At 38.2% G+C, this 18,896-nt stretch overlaps 1 protein-coding gene across 1 annotated transcript in view; it reads left to right on the forward strand.

The window, feature by feature from the left end:
• The first annotated feature begins 18,130 nt into the window (after positions 1-18,130).
• The window catches only part of Dnajc3 (DnaJ heat shock protein family (Hsp40) member C3), a 61,587-nt gene continuing 60,821 nt past the window's right edge, over positions 18,131-18,896 (forward strand). The window contains exon 1 of the mRNA XM_027938803.2: positions 18,131-18,353. Coding sequence (XP_027794604.2) covers positions 18,272-18,353 — 82 coding nt within the window. The 5' untranslated portion in view covers positions 18,131-18,271. The remainder of the gene's footprint in view (positions 18,354-18,896) is intronic.

The raw sequence follows: 18,896 nt of genomic DNA on the forward strand, positions 1-18,896 counted from the left end.
AGAAGGATTGCAAGTTCAAAGCCAGCCTTAGCAATCTAGCGAGGCTCTAAGCAACTTAGCAAGTTCCTGTCTTAAAATAAATAAAATAAAATAAAAAGGGCTAAGGATGTGGTTCAGGGGTTAGCCACCCCTGGGTTCAATCCCCATTACCAAAAAATAAAAGTGAAAAATAAAAAATCTGTTTAACTGTTAACTAGTCCTCCCACATCCCATGATTATTCTGATGATCACAGGGTCTTCTTGAGGTAATTCAACTCCAGTTGCTTTCATTGCCACTCAAGAATTAAATTTCTGGGAGAGAGATTCTAATTGTATTAGTAATGTGCCTAACTGAGTAGTTGGTTAAAATCAGCATATAAATGACATATTCCAGGGCTGGGGTTGTGGCTCAGTGGTAGAACACTTGCCTAGCATGTGTGAGGCACTAGGTTCAATTCTCAGCACTGCATATAAATAAAATAAAGGTTCACCAACAACTAAAAAAAAATTTTTTTAAAAAAAGACATGTTCTACCAGAATTATATGAAGAATAGGACAGTGGTCCTGAAATGAAGGGATCTGCCCTGCTTAGAGAAAAAGTAAAAATAAATAAATAATAATATTAAAATTAAAAAGAGAAATGTAATGTCCATTACATTTCAATCTTTGGCACATGTTAACATGAACACTCTTCTCTCTATACTTATGTTTTACTCCATTTTGTGCTGCTACAGCAAAACACTTGAGGCTGAATAATTTATTTATTTAAAAAATATTTATTATTTAGTTGTAGTTGGACACAATGTCTTTATTTTGTTTATTTATTTTTATGTGGTGCTGAGAATCAAACCCAGGGCCTCGCCAGCACTCTACCAATGAGCCATAAGACTAAGAAATTTATAAAGAACAGAAGTTTTATTTTCTCACAGTTCTGGAGGCTGGGAAGTATAAGATCAAGGCTCTAACAGGTTTGATTGTCTGGTACAAAGCCCATCTCTGCTTCCAAGATAATGCCTTGATGCTGCATCCTCCAAAGGGGAAGAATGTTCTGTCCTCATGTGGTGAAGGGATAGGGCAGGAGAATCAGATGCTTTGTGTAGCCTTAATCCGATGCACAAGAGCAGGAGACTTCATGTCCCAATCACCTCTTAAAGATCCCTCCTCTTAATATTATCATGCTAGCAAAACCTGAATTTTGGAGGGGACATATCCAAACAATAGCATTATACTATTTTAAAAAATCTCTTGTTAATAGAAATACCTTATGCACAGTTATCGTGCTCCCCACTGTGAGGCTAATGAACAGTACCTCCCACTGTCAAGGCCAAGAGGATCCATGAGTTGGCAATTTCTGGATTATGTCAATTTTTACCTGAACTCCTTTTAAATTCTGTCTTGTTTCTTCAATCTGTGGTGTCAGAGATAGACTTAACCTCCATGGATAACTTTTACAAAGAATAGAAAAGGAAGAAAGAAAAGATGAGGAAATTATTTTTATATTTCATGATCCATTAAGAAATCAAAGTAGTAGCAATTCAGATGGCTGAGAATGTTCAGATAGTGTATTGCATAGAAGCTCCACATCTAAGGGGGCATTATTCATTGTTGACATGTGTTGAATTATAAAACTAACAGAAAGAATTATAGAGCAGAAAGATGAAAAGAACTTAGGTCTTTAAAAACACTATTGAGCAGAAGATCACATTGTCTGTCCTACATCTGGATTTTCAGCTAAGTGAGATGGCAAACTATTTTCTTTATTAATCCAATTTGAAAATAAGAAACAGTTACAACCATAGAAAATATTAGCACAATTATATCAATAATCAATTATAAATGAATTGTCTAAATAAGTTTAAAAGCAGAGATTTTCAGAGTGGATAAAAAACTTAAACCCAACAATATATCAATAAGAAACCCACTTTAGCTGGGTGCCATGGCTCATGCCTGTAATCCCAGCAACTCAGGAGACTGAGACAGAATTGAAAGTTTGAGACCACCCTGGACAACTTAGTGAGATTGTAGGTCATCAAACATACTTTAAGAAATGAAAAAGAATACAAAGTATAAACCAGGCTCATACCTGTCATCCCAGCTACTTGTGATATTAAGGCAGAGAATTACAAATTCAAGACCAACCTAGTGAGTCCCTGTCTCAAAATAAAATTTAAAAAAGGGCAGGGGATATAGCTCAGGGGTAGATCTCTTACCTAGATATAGCTTAGGGGTAGATCTCTTACCTAGTATGTGCCAGGCCCAGGGTTCATCCCCACTACATATATATATATATACACATAAACATATATATACACACACATGCGCGCACACACACATACACACACATATATATAATTTAATAGAATGTTAGAACAGATTTTGAGGTTATTAGATCAAGAAGCATGGTCATGGGCTGGGGTTATGGCTCAGCTGGTAGAGCTCTTGTCTTAGCACGTGCAAGGCCCTGGGTTCCATCCTCAGCACCACATAAAAATAAATAAATAAATGATAAAGGTATTGTGTCCAACTACAACTAAAAAATAAATATTAAAAAAAAGAAGCATGGTCACATATAAATTAGAAAATTCCTAACCTTTTTCTATATTCTTAACTTTTCTGTACCGATATTCACACCAACCCACCCCATCTGACCAGGAGTATTTGTATTCTGGTTGCCCTAGTAAGATTGTGGCTTGCCTCCTGAGAAAGGAATTATTTGTCCTCACATGTGAAAGTGGCAAAATTTCCTCAACAGATAGAGTCAGAATAAAGAGAAAATGTAGGAGAGTCTGAGGACTTCAGATCCTTGAAATCAGTTATTATTGAGCATTCCTTAATACTTGGGAGAATTGTAAAATACAGAGTGCCCACACCTAAAATTTCTGATTTAGTAGGTCTGGGGTGGGACCAGAACATTTTCATCTTCTACAAGTTCCCAGGTGATGCCAGTGTCATTAGTCTAGGGATCATGTTAATAAGCACTGTGCTAAATCTTCAGAAATCTCTTAGATGTTGCCATTTCCACTCATTGGGATCCATTGTCTTCTGATTGGCTGTCCAACCTTCATAGGAAAGAAAGTGTGAACCCAATTCACTAAAGTTTCTGTGTTTGGTTTTCTATGTTCTCATTCTAAGAATTTTAGATAGGAATTGATTTTTTTTCCCCACCAAAGCCACTGAAAGAACCAGAATATCATTAAAGTAATTTTTTAAAATATTTATTTTTTAGTTGTGTAAGTGGACACAACATCTTTATTTTATTTTATGTGGTGCTGAGGATTAAACTCAGTGCCTCACACCTGCTAGGCGAGCACTCTACCACTGAGCCACAACCCCAGCCTCAACTGAAGTAAATTTTTAAAATTTATACATGGCAGCAGAAGGCATTACAATTCATATTACACATATAGAGCACATTTTTCATATCTCTGGTTGTATACAAAGTATATTCACACCAATTTGTGTCTCCATATCTGTATTTTGGATAATGATCATCACATTCCACCATCATTAGTAACCCCATGCCCCCTTCCTTCCCCTCCAACCCCTCTGCCCTATGTAGAGTTCATCTATTCCTCCCATGCTCCCTCTCCCTATCCTAATCAGCCTTCTTATATTAAAGAAAACATTCAGCATTTGGTTTGGGGGGATTAGCTAATTTCACTTAGCATTATCTTCTCCAAGTCCATCCATTTACCTGCAAATACCATGATTTTATTCTCTTTTATTGCTGAGTAATATTCCATTGTATATGTATGCCACATTTTTTTTTTCCATTCATCTATTGAAGGGCAACTAGGTTGGTTCCACAGTTTAGCTATTGTGTTTAGCTACACTGATGTGGCTGCATCCCTGTAGTATGCTGTTTTTAAGTCCTACTATCCGAAGAGAGGATAGCTGGGTCAAATGGGGGTTCCATTCCCAGTTTTCCAAGAAATCGCCATACTGCTTTCCATATTAGCTGCATCAATTTTCAGTGTACGAGTGTACCTTTTTCCCCACATCTTCACCAACACTTAATTGTTGTTTATCTTCATAATACCTGCCATTCTGACTAGAGTGAGATGAAATCTTAGAGTGGTTTTGATTTGCATTTCTCTAATTGCTAGTGATGATGAACGTTTTTTTCATATATTTGTTGATTGATTGTATATCATCTTCTGAGAAGTGTCTGTTCAGGACCTTGGCTCATTTATTGATTGTGTTATTTGTTTTTTTGGTGCTTAGCTTTTTAAGTTCTTTATATACCCTAGAGATTAGTGCTCTATCTGATGTGGGAGGTGTAAAGATTTGCTCCAAGATGTAGGCTCTCTCACAGATTGTTTCTTTGGCTGAGAAGAAACTTTTTAGTTTGAGTCCATCCCATTTATTAATTTTTGATTTTAATTCTTGCACCACAGGAGTCTTATTAAGGAAGTTGGGGTCTAATCCCACATGATGGAGATAAGGGCCTACTTTTTCTTCTATTAGACGCAGGGTCTCTGGTTGTATTCCTAAGCCCTTCATCCATTTTGAGTTTAGTTTTGTGCATGGTGAGAGATAGGGGTTTAATTTCATTTTGTTGCATATGGATTTCCAGTTTTCCCAGCACCATTTGTTGAGGAAGCTATCTTTTCTCCAGTGTATGTTTTTGGTGCCTTTATCTGATATAAGATAATTATAATTTTGTGGGTTAGTCTCTGTGTCCTCTATTCTGTATCATTGGTCTATATGTCTATTTTGGTGCCAATACCATGCTGTTTTTGTTACTATTGCTCTGCAGTATAGTTTAAGGTCTGGTATTGTGATACCACCTGTTTCACTCTTTTTACTAAGGATTGCTTTAGCTATTCTGGATCTCTTATTTTTCCAGATGAATTTCATGACTGCTTTTTCTATTTCTATGAGGAATGTCATTGGAATTTTGATTGGAATTGCATTAAATCTGTATAGTGCTTTTGGAAGTATGGTCATTTTGATAATATTAATTCTGCGTATCCAAGAGCAAGTTAGACCTTTCCATCTTCTAAGGTCTTCTTTGATTTCTTTCTTTAGGGTTGTGTAGTTTTCATTGTTTAGATCTTTCACCTCTTTCTTTAACTTGATTCCCAAGTATTTTTTTTGAGGCTATTGAAAATGGGGTATTTTTCCTTGTTTCCCTTTCTGATAATTTGTCACTGATATACAGATATACCTTTGATTTATGGGTGTTGATTTCATATACTGCTACATTGCTGAATTCATTTACTAGTTCTATAAGTTTTTTTGGTGGAACTTTTAGGGTCTTCTAGGTAAAGAATCATATCATCAGCAAATAGTGCCAATTTGGGTTCTTCTTTCCCTATGTGTATCCCTTTAATTTAGTTCATCTAATTGCTCTAGTTAGAGTTTCAAGAACTATATTAAATAGAAGAGGTTAAAGAGGGCATCCTGTCTTGTTACAGATTTTAGAGGGAATGCCTTCAATTTTTCTCCATTTAGAATGATGTTGGCTTGAGGCTTAGCATAGATAGCCTTTATGATGTTGAGATATGTTCCTGTTATCCCAAGTGGTGCTGTATTTTGTCAAATGCTTTATCTGCATCTATTGAGATGATTATATGATTCCTATCTTTAAGTCTATTGATGTGATGAATTACATTTATTGATTTCTGTATGTTGAACCAACCTTGCATCCCTGGTATGAATCCCACTTGATTGTGTGCACAATCTTTTGATATGTTTTTGTATTTGATTTGCCAGAACTTTATTGAGATTTTTGCATCTATATTCATTAGAGATATTGGACTGAAGTTTTCTTTTTTTGATGTGTCTTTTCCTGATTTTGGAATCAGATGAAATTGGCCTCATAGAATGAGTTTGGAAGTGCTGCCTCTATTTCTATTTCCTGAAATAGATTGAAGAGTATTGGTATTAGTACTTTAAAGGTCTTGTAGAACTCATCTGTGTATCCATCTGGTCCTGGGCTTTTCTTGGTTGGTAGACTTTTGATGGCGTCTGCTATTTGGTCACTTGAAGTTGATCTGTTTAAATTCTGTATATCATCCTGATTCAATTTGGGCAAATTATATGACTGTAGAAAATTTGTCAATGCCTTCGATATTTTATTGAAGTACAGATTTTCAAAATAATTTCTAATTATCTTCTGTATTTCTATAGTGTCTGTTGTGATATTTCCTTTTTCATCACGTATGTTAGTGATTTGAGTTTTCTCTCTCCTCCTTGTTAGCAAGGCTAAGGGTCTGTTAATTTTATTTATTTTTTCAAAGAACCAACTTTTTGTTCTGTCAATTTTTTCAATTGTTTCAACTTCATCAATTTCAGCTCTGATTTTAATTATTTCATGTCTTCTGTTGCTTTTGGTGTTGATTTGTTCTTCTTTTTCTAGGGCTTTCAGATGTAGTCATTAAGTCATTTATTTGTTGGCTTTTTCTTCTTTTAAGGTATGAACTCCATGCAATAAACTTTCCTCTTAGAACTGCCTTAATAGTGTCCCAGAGATTTCAACATGTTGTATCTGTTACCTCTAAAAACTTTTTAATCTCCTCTAAAAACTTTTTTAATCTCCTCCTTGATGTCTTCTGTAACCCATTGTTCATTCAGTAGCATATTATTTAGTTTCCAGGTGTTGGAGTGGATTTTATTTCTTATTTTATCATTGATTTCTAATTTCATTCCATTATGACCTGATAGAATACAGGGCAGTATCTCTACTTTTTTATTATTTGATAAGAGTTGCTTTGTGGCATAGTATATGGTCTGTTTTAGAGAAGGATCCATGTGCTGCTGAGAAGAAAGTGTATTCTCTCATTGAAGGATGAAATATTCTAATATGTCAGTTAAGTCTAAGTTATTGATTGCATTATTGAGTTCTATAGTTTCTATGTTCAGCTTTTGTTTGGAAGATCTATCTAGTGATGAAAGAAGTGTGTTAAAGTCACCCAAAATTATTTTTATTGTGGTCTATTTGACTCTTGAACTTGAGAAGAGTTTGTTTGTTGAACATAGATGCTCCCTTATTTGGGGCATATATATTTATAATTGTTAAGTCTTATTGGTGTATGGTTCCCTTGAGCAGTATGTAGTGTCCTTCTTTATCCTTTTTGATTGACTTTAGTTTGAAGTCTGTATTATTTGATATGAGCATGGAAACCCCTGCTTGCTTCCACAGTCCATGTGAGTGCTATGATTTTTCCCAATCCTTCACTTTCAGTCTGGATGTGTTTTTTCTATGAGATGAGTCTCTTGGAGGCAGCATATTGTTGGGTCATTTTTTTTCTTCTTTTTTTTATTCAATCTGCTAGTCTATGTCTTTTGATTGGTGACTTTATGTCATTAACATTCAGCGTTATTATTGAGACATGATTTGTATTCCCAGCCATTTTTTTAAATTTTTGGTATTTAACATGACTTAGTTTCTCCTCTGATTAGATTTTTCTTTAGTGTAATCTCTCCCTCTGCTGATTTTCATCATTGTTTTTCATTTACTCTTCTTGGAATATTTTACTGAGGATGATCTGTAGTGCAAGCTTTCTAGTTGTAAATTCTTTTAACTTTTGTTTACCATGGAAGGTTTTTATTTCATCATCAAATCTAAAACATAGTTTTGCTGGATAAGATTCTTGGTTGGCATCCATTTTCTTTCAGAGCTTGGTATATGTTGTTCCAGGATCTCCTGGCTTTGAGGGTCTGGGTTGAAAAATCTGCTGAGATATGAATTGGTCTCCCCCGATATGTGATCTAATTCCTTTCTCTTGCAGCTTTTAAGATTTTATCCTTATTCAGTATGCTAGGCATTTTCATCATAATGTGCCTTGGTATAGATATGTTGTAATTTTGTACATGTCATGTCCTATGAGCCTCTTATATTTGGTTTTCCAACTCATTCTTCATGCTTGGGAAATTTTCTGATATTATCTCATTGAAGAGATTGTGCATTCCTTTGGTTTGAAACTCTATGCCTTCTTCTATCCCAATAACTCTTAGATTTGGCCCTGATGCTGACCCATAATTCTTTTCTATTCATGGTTTCCAACTATCTTCACTGTGTGATCAACTTTATTTTCCAGGTTGTGTACTTTATCTTCATTATCTGACATTCTTTCTTCCAAGTGATCTAGTCTGTTGGTTATGCTTTCTGTTGAGTTTTTTATTTGATTTATTGTATCCTTCATTTCAAGGATTTCTGGTTGTTGTTTTTGTTTTTCAGAGTCTCTCTCTCTCTAAGTAATCTTTTGCTACCTGTATTTGCACTCTTATCTCATTGTTGAACAATTTTTGCTTATATTTTTCATTTAGGTCATTCTTTAATTCACAGATCATTTTAATTTGAACCTTCTGAACTCCTTCTCTGACATTTCATCAACTTCACTGTGCATGGGTTCTGTTATTATAGTGTTCTGGTTTGTTTGGGGCACTTTCCCCCCTAGTTTTTTCATGTTGTCTTCATGTTCTTTCTTGCAGTGTGGATCTGAGATATTACAGTTTCTTCCCTATATTCTTGTAGTACCCATGCAGATTGTACCTTACCTTGATGTTGGGCTTCCAGACCCTGCTGGTGTCCCTCAGTGAATGCTACTGCATCCTGGATCTGGGTCCGGCACAAGTTGGTGTGGGTGGATCTGAGCCACTGGCTTGACCTCCCGAGGTAGTCTGCTGGTCTGAAGGTGTGGTCTTGCATCAGGGATGCTCGGCTCTGGTGGGTGTCTGCCCCACCTGGGGCGGGATAGGCCAGGCTTTTTGTGTGCCTGAGACCCACATAGGCCAGTGTGGGTGGATCTGGGCTCAATTGAAGTAAATTTTTGAGATTTGACTTTATGCTCCTATTTGAAGTTTTAGATATTAGCCCAATAACTAATTCCTCAGATCCCACATATCCCTGATGGTGCCTATTATGAGACACCAATTTCGGTACCAGCTAAGTTTTCATTATTATTTTTTGCTTATCAGTAACAGAAACTAACTACTAATTAAGGAGGGTAAGGTTGCTGACAGGATACTGGAAAACTTACATTATTAAAGGAAAAACTGAAAACCAGACAGTCCTCAGAAAAGATAGTTACCAGGTAAACTTTAGAATTCTCTGTAACTCTGGGACAATCTCACTGCTACAAAGATAATTCAGCTCCATCCAGCCTTAGGATCTTTGAACTTTGACACAGTATTTGAATTGCTGTGAGAGATGATATGATGGATGCCCATGGTGTTGGTATTGGCAAAAGTGGGTAGGGAAGGCCCAAGATGGCTACATTTAAGTTCCCCTGCCAGGGCTTCCAGCAGGTTATGTTTTCAGTATGTAGCCAAGGTCATAAAACACCCTGATTCAGCATATGTACTCAAGGTCTTAAACATTTGCTTGTGAGCATATACTAACTTGTGTAACCTGTTGGCACAGTCTCTTCTTTGACCTGCATATCAAAAAGACCTATGGAAAGAGTTGGAGGGGTGGGCCCCGGTGGTTGCTGCCACCTCCTAATTAAGTTATGTCTACTATCCCAACTGCACCATGCATTTTCTTTAATTGGCCAGGGTCCTGAATCTGTTTCCTAGGGTCTGAGCCTCAGGCTGACAGGTAGTCTGTGATGAAGGGACTTATCCATAGTGTTGTACCTAAAAAAAATGTATGGAGTGGGAAGTGACAGTTCCCAAAAGTTTGTTTTGAATTATTATTATTTTTATGTTTCAAGTCCATGGCCATATTTACCTTGGCCCTTGTCTTATACTCTAGCTAGATCCTTTTTTGCTTGCTTGCTTATTTTCCCATTTAGCTTACACATCATTGCTATGAATATGTAAATAGGAAATTTGTAATAGAGATCCAGCAAGTGAACCTTTCATGCCCTCTCACCAATTGGTCATTTCAGAGCCTATAAAATACTTTATGTTGTATTTTTATGTTGCAATTAAGCAAACTGAAGATAATCAGATCAAATGAACATTATTCATTCCACTAGGAAAAGCAACATAATCCCTGAAGAAATTCAATTTTTCAATAGCCTTATTTCTTTTTCCATAATAGAATGCGAACTTTAAATTTTTTATTATTTTCTAGCTTTAGGTCTATTTTCTGTCTCACTTGCTGTGTTAAAACACAAGGACAAAGAATCACAGATTAGAGAAAACTTACATGTCAAGGTTACAGTACATGGTAGTGGTAGCAAAAGGTATCATGTTTGCTGATTTCCAGCTTAGGTTCTAGCTATTTGGGAATTGACAACAAAAGGGGTTTTTCCCTCCTAAAATGTGTTTTTCTCATATTTCCTAATTATACATTTAATTGTGAGATCATTTGGAAAGAAGGGAATGAAATATATAACATAGCTTCACTAATTTTTTTTAATATAATCATCACATTTCTAATTTAAGGACTAAATTTTTTTTTTTCTAATCAAAAGGCAGAATTGGATTTTAGTGACCTCTGGTGGCAATAGGAATGCATTTTGCACTTTCTAATTATTTTTTTTGTTTTTTTCTCTTGTGCTGTACAGCTGGAGAAATAGCCTGAACAATAGGCCGGGAATCATTCCTTCAGCTGGGATTAAATGGATAATTATAATTTATCCAATTATAGATATAATCTGGATTATAATATCTTTCCTCTATTTCTCAAGAGTTGGCTCTTTAAGTGATCGTCAACCTAACTCACTGAGGATTGCTATTAGATCCTGACCATTGGGATACATACTATAAAATCTTCTATCATAAAGAATTAATGTTTTTCCTTGAACCTCACCCTCCTCAAGTAAAGTCTCACAGCTTTGTTGCCTTTCAAGTAATACTCCATTAAAACAGCAATAAAAACAAAAAGAATTATTACGGAAATTTTCAAATACACAATTATTATCATTTTGCCCAAAGTTACAAACACTTCTTGAAATAGTTTTATTTGTCAGATTCACTTTGTCACTTCCCATTTGGTCTCCAATCTACTCTTATTTGACTTTTGTTCTCAATTCTCCGCCCAAACTCCTTTGTCCGAGTCACTACCCAGAGGTCATCAGTTGAATCTCATCTTACTTAGCCTTTCAGTAGCATTCATTTACTTCTCCTAGAAATGCTTTCCTTCTTATATTCTGTGGAGCTACACTTTCCTGTTTCCCTCTACATCTCTTGTCAACTTTTTAGTCTCCTCCCAACTTTAGCAACTTTTAAATGTATGGTGTCCCAGTGCTCTGTTCTGGCCACTATTTATACATTGTCTTTAGATGATCTCATCCAATCCTACAGGTCCCAACTTTATATGCCCCTTCTCTTCTCTAGACTCCACACCCAGAAACCCAATTTCTTATTTGACATATGTACTTTGATATTCAAGAGGTTTTTCAAACACAACATGGCTAAAAAAGAACTCTTGATTTTCATCTTCCTCTCTTCCCTTCCTCGAAGCTGTTCATGGCAGGAAGTTAATATCACCTGGTTACGTGAATCAACTCTAGGAATCTTTCCTCATTGTCCTTTGGTATCATCCCCAACCATCTCATTTATTACAAACTTAATTCACGTGGAACCTGCTGGTGTCTCTCCATCTCTGCTGTTACCACCATAGTTCAAACCACGATCACCTTTCACCTGGACTACTGCAAGAACCTTCTAACAGGGCACACTGCTTGTCCTTCCATAATTCATTTTACAAGAGTCAAATAATGTCAGCCTTTCATTTAAAAGCCAGGTGAATTAAAGCCAGGTGTGGTGGCACACACTTATGGTCCTAGCTACTTAGGAGGCTGAGGCAGGATTCTGGGCCAGCCTGGGCAATTTTGTGAGACCCTGTCTCAACATAAAAATGGCTGGGGATGTAGCTCATTGATAAAGCACCCTGGGTTAAATCCCTAATATATGCAAAAAATAATAATTAAAATGAAAGCCTTTGGTGGCTTAAGCCAATTCAACTTATGTTTTTTCAGCTTGATAGTGTGAAAGTAATACACATTCAGTATTAGTATCAAATTTTGAATTTTGATTTTTTTTTCCTGGGCTAACTTTAGGTGGTGTGATATTCTTTTGCCATATGTTGGGCAGGATCAGTGAGCTGCAATTCCCAGTTGGCCACATGATCACGATACTCTGTAGTCCACTGTGCTGCTAATCTATGGTGTTCAGTAGGTTCCATGTAGTAAGTGCATTTTCCATTTTCAAAATATGATGGGTTATCAGGATGTCATCCCATCATTAATCAAGGAGCATCTTTCTTAACTCCTGATACCATGTGATACCACTGTCTCAGGTCTAGTACACTGCAACATATTATTCCTAAAACACACTAAGCTTGTTTCCATTTCAAATCCTTTGCACTTGCTATTTTCTCTGTCAGGCTTCTAAAGTGACTGAATCCTTTTAATAAGTCAAATCTCATTCACCATGACCATTTATTAGCAATCCTATTAAATCTGCCTCCAGAATAGATCCCGAATCCTACAAAATTCTGTCTTCACTAGTGTTGCCGTGAATTTTAGGGCTCATTGACTGTATCCCCCAACACACTTACTAGTCTCTTTGAAGTTATGTGTAGCCATGTCACTAGTTATAGCCAATATAAATGTAAACGGCACACATCACTTCTGAATCCAGATTCTTTTCTTTCCAGATCTGGATAACTGTAAGACTTGGTATGGAGATGACACAGACATGACAGTTTATATATGTTGTTTACCATTTTGTAGGGAGCTATTCTGGAATGTCTTAGGAATTGCCCTGGACTTTGATTCTATATTTTTTGTGCTCTTCATATTTTTATTTTTGTTCTGTTCAAAATATTTTCTAGGGCTGGGATTGTGGCTCAGTGGTAGAGCTCTCGCTTAGCACGTGCGAGGTCCTGGGTTCTATCCTGAGCACCACATAAAAATAAATAAAATAAAGATATTTTAAAAATATTTTCTAATTTTCCTGCAATTTCTTGACCAATGTGTTATTTGAAGTGTGTTGTTAACAAGTGTTTGAACATTTCCAATTACTGTATTGATTTCTAGGTTAACTGCATTATAATCAGAGCATATTGTTTTATGATTTCAATTCTTTAACTTTGTTGAGATTTGTTTGCTTTATGATCTAGAATAAGATCTGTCTTGGTGAGTGTTCATGTGCACTTAAAATGAAAATACATTCTGTTCTTGTTGGGTGGAGTGTTCTATAAGTGTCAAATAGATTCAGAAGGTTAATGATCTGTTCTGATTTTTCTTGCTGATTTTTTGTCTATTCATTTTATTATTCAGAGTGTAATGTTGAAGTCTTCAACTATAATTGTACATCCCATTAGGATTGTTATGTCTTCTCAGCAAATTAATCTTTTTTTTTAATCACTTTGTAATGTCCTTCTTTGGTAATTTTCTTTGCTCAGAATCCTACTCTAGTATTAATATAATCAGCCACTTAAGCTTTACTTAAAAATATTTATTTTTATGCCTTTTCCCATGGCTGTGCTGATTCTTTTTTGATCTGTGGGGATAAATACATAACATTTACTTTTTAAAGCCATTTTAAAGTGTATGGTTGTGTAACATTAAGTAGATTCAAATTATTGTGCAATAGACGTTGTGGTTTAGATACAAGGTATTTCCCAAAAGCTCATATGTGAGACAATGCAAACATATTCAGAGGTAAAATGATTAGGTCATTATATTTCTGATATAATCCACTGATAGGGATTAACTGGGTGGTAACTGTAGGCAGGTAGGGTGTGGCTGGAGGAGGTGTCACTGGGGGCATGCAGTTGGTCCCTGGTGAGTGCAGCTCTCTGTTTCCTTCTTGCCATGCCTTTCTGCCATGATGTTCTCCCTCAACTTGGACCCAGAGGTATGGAGTTGGCCATGTATAGACTGAAATCTCTGAAACTGTAAGCCCCAAATAAACTTTCCCTCCTCTATGTTGTTCTTGTTGGGTCTCTTGGTCACAGCAATAAAAAGATTGATGAAAACAAGATCTCTAGAACTTTTCTCCATCTTGAAAAACTAAAACTTATATCCATTGAATAACTCCTCATATAACATTTATATTTAATGTTTGGCTTTAGATGTAAGGATCTGGAAAATAGTAAGCAGTTATGATTTGTGTAATTATAGAAATTTTATAAGATCAGCCGTGCAGGTAATCCCAGTGGCTCGGGAAGCTGAGGCAAGAGGCTCCTCAGCAAAAGCAAGGTGTCAAACAACGCAGTGAGACCCTTCTCTAGATAAAAAATACAAAATAGGGCTGGGGATGTGGCTCAGTGGCCGAGTGCTTCTGAGTTCAATCCCCGGTACCAAAAAAGAAAAAAAGAAATTTTATAAGAGAAATTTTTAAAATCAAACCTTTCTAAGGTCACCAGTCATTACATTCTGTCACTTAGCTTAGAATTTATAAAGTTTAAGATTTTAAACTTAACTCACTCTATATAAAATATAATATTATCATTAATTTAATGTAAAATCAGAAAACACAGCACTGTTTTTAAATAAACATATCAATCTGGTCAATAAACATAGGTCAACCTTTACAAATTGTATAATATTTTTAATTTTGGACATATCATAATTTTTCTAAATATGCTACCACTGTTTTAAGTCTTTTGCTGTTATAATTAATAGGTAGTATGGGTTGGCATAGAAATTTAATTTTTAACTTTTTAAAAGGTTACATATATAAATGTGGAGTAATAGTTGGAGTAATTTTTCCTACAATTACTCTATTGGAATCCTTTGTTCTTCACATTATATTATGCTGCCTTCACTACAAATAATCAAGGACTCAGTGGTTTTTGTTTTTTCTTCCTTGAAACCACTTTATTCATTTCAGCTTCGTTTGATACAGAAGTCATTCTCCTTTTGTCCTACTAGTATATCTTCAGGAAATCATAAATTCATTATCCTATGTGTAATTCATGAGTTCATCTATGGCATGAAATAACACTATAGTAGCAAATATACACTCATGGCCAAAGTAGTAAGTAGGCACTTAGTGCTTGACACTGGATTACTTTGTTTGTTGGTTTTATTGGCAAGAGTAATCAGGTGAAAAGGAATCCAGAGGAACATTGGTGGAAACATTTCCAAGCATTTTACACATAGTTTTAGCTCTGTATACTTATTCAGTTTAAAGTAATGTTACTTTGTTTTAAAATCTTTCAAGGGATATTTTGTAAAGTGTAGTTCTAATACCATGAGATTAATAGTCAAGTAATTGATCAATAAATGTTTAAATCATTCAACATTGAAGACCCTTGCTATTTTTATTTCCTATTTCACAAAGTCTATCATCATCTCCTTAATAATTTTTAATATTTATTTTTTAGTTTTAGATGGACACAATATCTTTATTTTATTTTTATGTGGTGCTGAGGATCAAACCCAGTGCCTCATGCATGCCAGGCAAGCACGCAACCACTTGAACCACATCCTGAGCTCCTCCTTAATACTTTTTAAAACCCCTCCTTAGAACTTCCTCAGCTCTATTGTTTTTTCCTCAAGACCAGAATCACAGACAATATGCTGGTGGTAATTCATACTGTATTTTGTTTACAAAATTCTTTTTTTAACTAGTTTAAGTGAAAATACATTCTGTTAATTTACTTTAATTAGGTATATGACAGCAGAATGCATTTTGATTCATTGTACACAATTGCAGCACAACTTTACATTTCTATGGTTGTACATGATTGTAGCGTTACACCGTATGTGCAGTCATACATGTATTTAGGGTAATGATGTCCATCTCATTCCACCATCTTTTCTGCCCCCATGCCCCCTCCCTCCCCTCCTTCCCCTTTGCCCAATCCAAAGTTCCTCCATTTTATCCATGCCTCCCCTTTCCCCGTTATGGATCAGCATCCACTTAGAGAGAATATTCACCCTTTGATTTTTTTTGGGATTGGTTTTCTTCACTTAGCATGATATTCTCCAACTCCATCCACTTTCCTGCAAATACCATAATTTTATTCTCTCTCTCTCTTTTTTTTTTTGAGAGAGAGGGGGGTGAGATAGAGAATTTTTTTTTAATATTTATTTTTTAGTTTTCGGCGGACACAACATCTTTGTTTGTATGTGGTGCTGAGGATTGAACCCAGGCCGCACGCATGCCAGGCGAGCGCGCTACCGCTTGAGCCATATCCCCAGCCCTTTTATTCTCTTTTAATGCTGAGTAATATCCCATTGTGTATATATACTACAGTTTCTTTATGCATTCATCTACTGAAGGGAATCTAGGTTGCTTCACAGTGAATTGAGCTGCTATGAACATTGATGTAGCTGTGTTATTATAGTATGCCGATTTTAGGAGTGGGATAGCTGGGTCAAATGTTGATTCCATTCCGAGAACTCAAAAACTTAACACTAAACAAAAAACCCAATCAATAAATGGGCTAAAGAGCTGAACAGACACTTCTCAGAAGAAGATATATATTCGAACAACAAATAAATGAAAAAGTGTTCAACATCTCTAGTAATTAGAGAAATGCAAATCAAAACTACTGTAAGATTTCATCTCATTCCAGTCAGAATGGCAGCTATTAAGCATACCCACAACAATAAATGTTGGTGAGGATGTGGGGTAAAAGGCACACTCATACATTGCTGGTGGGACTGCAAATTGGTGCAACAAACCTGAAAAGCAGTATGGAGATTCCTTAGACAATTTGTTTATAAAATTCTTTCCTCCCTATTTGTAGGGTTTTGTTGGCTTTCTTGGCCAAGTCCCTCATTTGCATTATCTTCATTAGCATACCTGTGGGTCATCTCCATTTTTTTACTCACATTGCCTTGTGATATCAAGAAAAAGGGTGAACTGAGGGAAAAAAAAATACCCAAGGAGTCCTTGAAGTAGTCTCTTCATTATTCTGCTCTGGTTAGAATAATGAATAACATTTGTGTAACACTATACAACTTACTGGAATCTTTATCTGCTTCATAAAACCTCTATATCAACCTTTGAGGCATTCAGGATCATTCCCTCTTTACCCATGAGGATACTTACACAATAGTCACGCATTTCTCGATTGGAATCCTTTATTCTTCACAGTATATTATGCTGCCTTCACTACAAATAATCAAGGACTCAGTGGTTTTTGTTTTTTCTTCCTTGAAACCACTTTATTCATTTCAGCTTCGTTTGATACAGAAGCCATTCTCCTTTTGTCCTACTAGTATATCTTCAGGAAATCATAAATTCATTATCCTATTCATGAGTTCATCTATGGCATGAAATAACACTATAGTAGCAAATACACACTCATGGCCAAAGTAGTAAGTAGGCACTTAGTGCTTGACACTGAAATCCTTGTTCTGTGTAAAACATCGCAGGTGTATAGTGTGCGTATTTATGCTAGAGGAAATGGTCATGAACAAGCTTAATGCCAAAGGGAATAACTTGAGCTTATCTTGTTTAAGTTCCCATCTCTTATGAATTTCCTCCAGTGAGCAAGAAATGCAACATCCGTTCTGATAGGTCTCCTTATTTCTTACTGTTGACACTGGCAGCACTCTCAGGAGCCCCTTGTCCTCTTTAGCCACTCAGTGTCCATGGTCTCTTCGTCTCAGGATTTTCCACATTGCTCCTTTTTTTCTGGACACGATGGTTTGATGGACAGTCGAGGAGAGGGGTTCCCAAGCCATTATCACTTACCTGCCTTAGGTCGATGGTGTACTTCTCTCCATTAGACCACCCAGCTCAACAGACCCGCAGCTTCTCCCGTTTCTTTCTTTCTTCCTCTTGAGCCTTTTGGTTCCGAGATGCTCCGGGAGAGGGTGTTAAGTGCTGCTTCCAAGAACTCAATTCTAGGTGCCGCAAATCCCCCGTCAGACTTCCTGGGACCTCATTTGGCCTTCCCAGTCCGGGCGCAGCAGCTGCAGCTTTCAACTCGGACTGCTCCTGTCCTCCGTCCTGCCAACCTGGCCTGTCGGGCGGGGACTGGCCCAAAAGCGCTCTCGAGGCCAGCGCATGCGGACTCGGCGGCCGCAGCCCAGACTCAGGGCCGCCTCACTCCCGCCGGCCGCAGCGGTTTGGGGCCGGCTGACAGTTCCACCACCGGAGGACGCAGCCTTGTCTCGTGCTTCCACGTTACCCTATCAGAGCCGGGGCGGGGCGGCCGCCTCCTCAGCCTATCAGCGCCAACCACGACCCAGGCGAGCCTAGTAGGACAGCGACCTGCCGGAAGGCGATTGGACGGTGGCGGCGCTCGGGGCGTAGCGTCGCCGGGGCCCCGCCCACCGCTGCCTTCCTCGGTGGGCGCCAGTCGCCTCTGAGGCCTGACTGAGAGCCGACCGCGGGCGGCGGGCGTAGCTGCTGCCTGAGCGCCAGCGCGGGCTGGTGGGCCCCGCACCATTCCTGCTCCTCACCCGCCGCGCCCTCGGACATGGTGGCCCCCGGCTCTGTGACCAGCCGGCTGGGCGCGGTGTTCCCCTTCCTGCTGGTCCTGGTGGACCTGCAGTACGAAGGTGAGTCCTGCTCTGCCCTCCGGGGCAGGGGCTCCCGGGCCACGGCCCCCGCTGCGACTTTCGGGATGGTGGGCGGGAGCCGGGGCTTGGCGCCGCGACCTGGGCCTGAGCCGGGCTTGGGCGGGGGCCGGCACCCGGTTCCGGGTTTGTCTGGGGGAAGAGGCAAGGGCGCTGGGGGCCGCGAGGCCACGACAGAGGGTGTGGAGTGAGGAGTGGGGCCGCCCGGGTCCCGGGCAGCGTGGCAGGGAGTGGGGCACAGGGCAGCGACTTCAGGAGCGTCCTGGGACGCGGAGACCCGCGCTTCCGTCGGGTCCGGCCTCGCTTGGGACTCTCGCTTGGCGCCTGGGGACTCTGTTGGTCAGTGGCTCTGGGAGGGGGCTATAAAGGTGGCCAAAATGGGAGGCTTCTTTGGCTTTGGAGTTCTTAGGTGGCAGGGGGTGGCGTGTTACGTTCGGCCGGGAGACGTGAAGGGGACAGCATTGACTGTTTAAAAAGTGAGTGTGACCGTCACGTTAGGACCCTTGTGCCGGGCTTAGAAGTTGT

This window comes from Marmota flaviventris, chromosome 4, assembly GCF_047511675.1.
Source record: "Marmota flaviventris isolate mMarFla1 chromosome 4, mMarFla1.hap1, whole genome shotgun sequence".
Taxonomy (NCBI): Eukaryota; Metazoa; Chordata; class Mammalia; order Rodentia; family Sciuridae; genus Marmota; species Marmota flaviventris.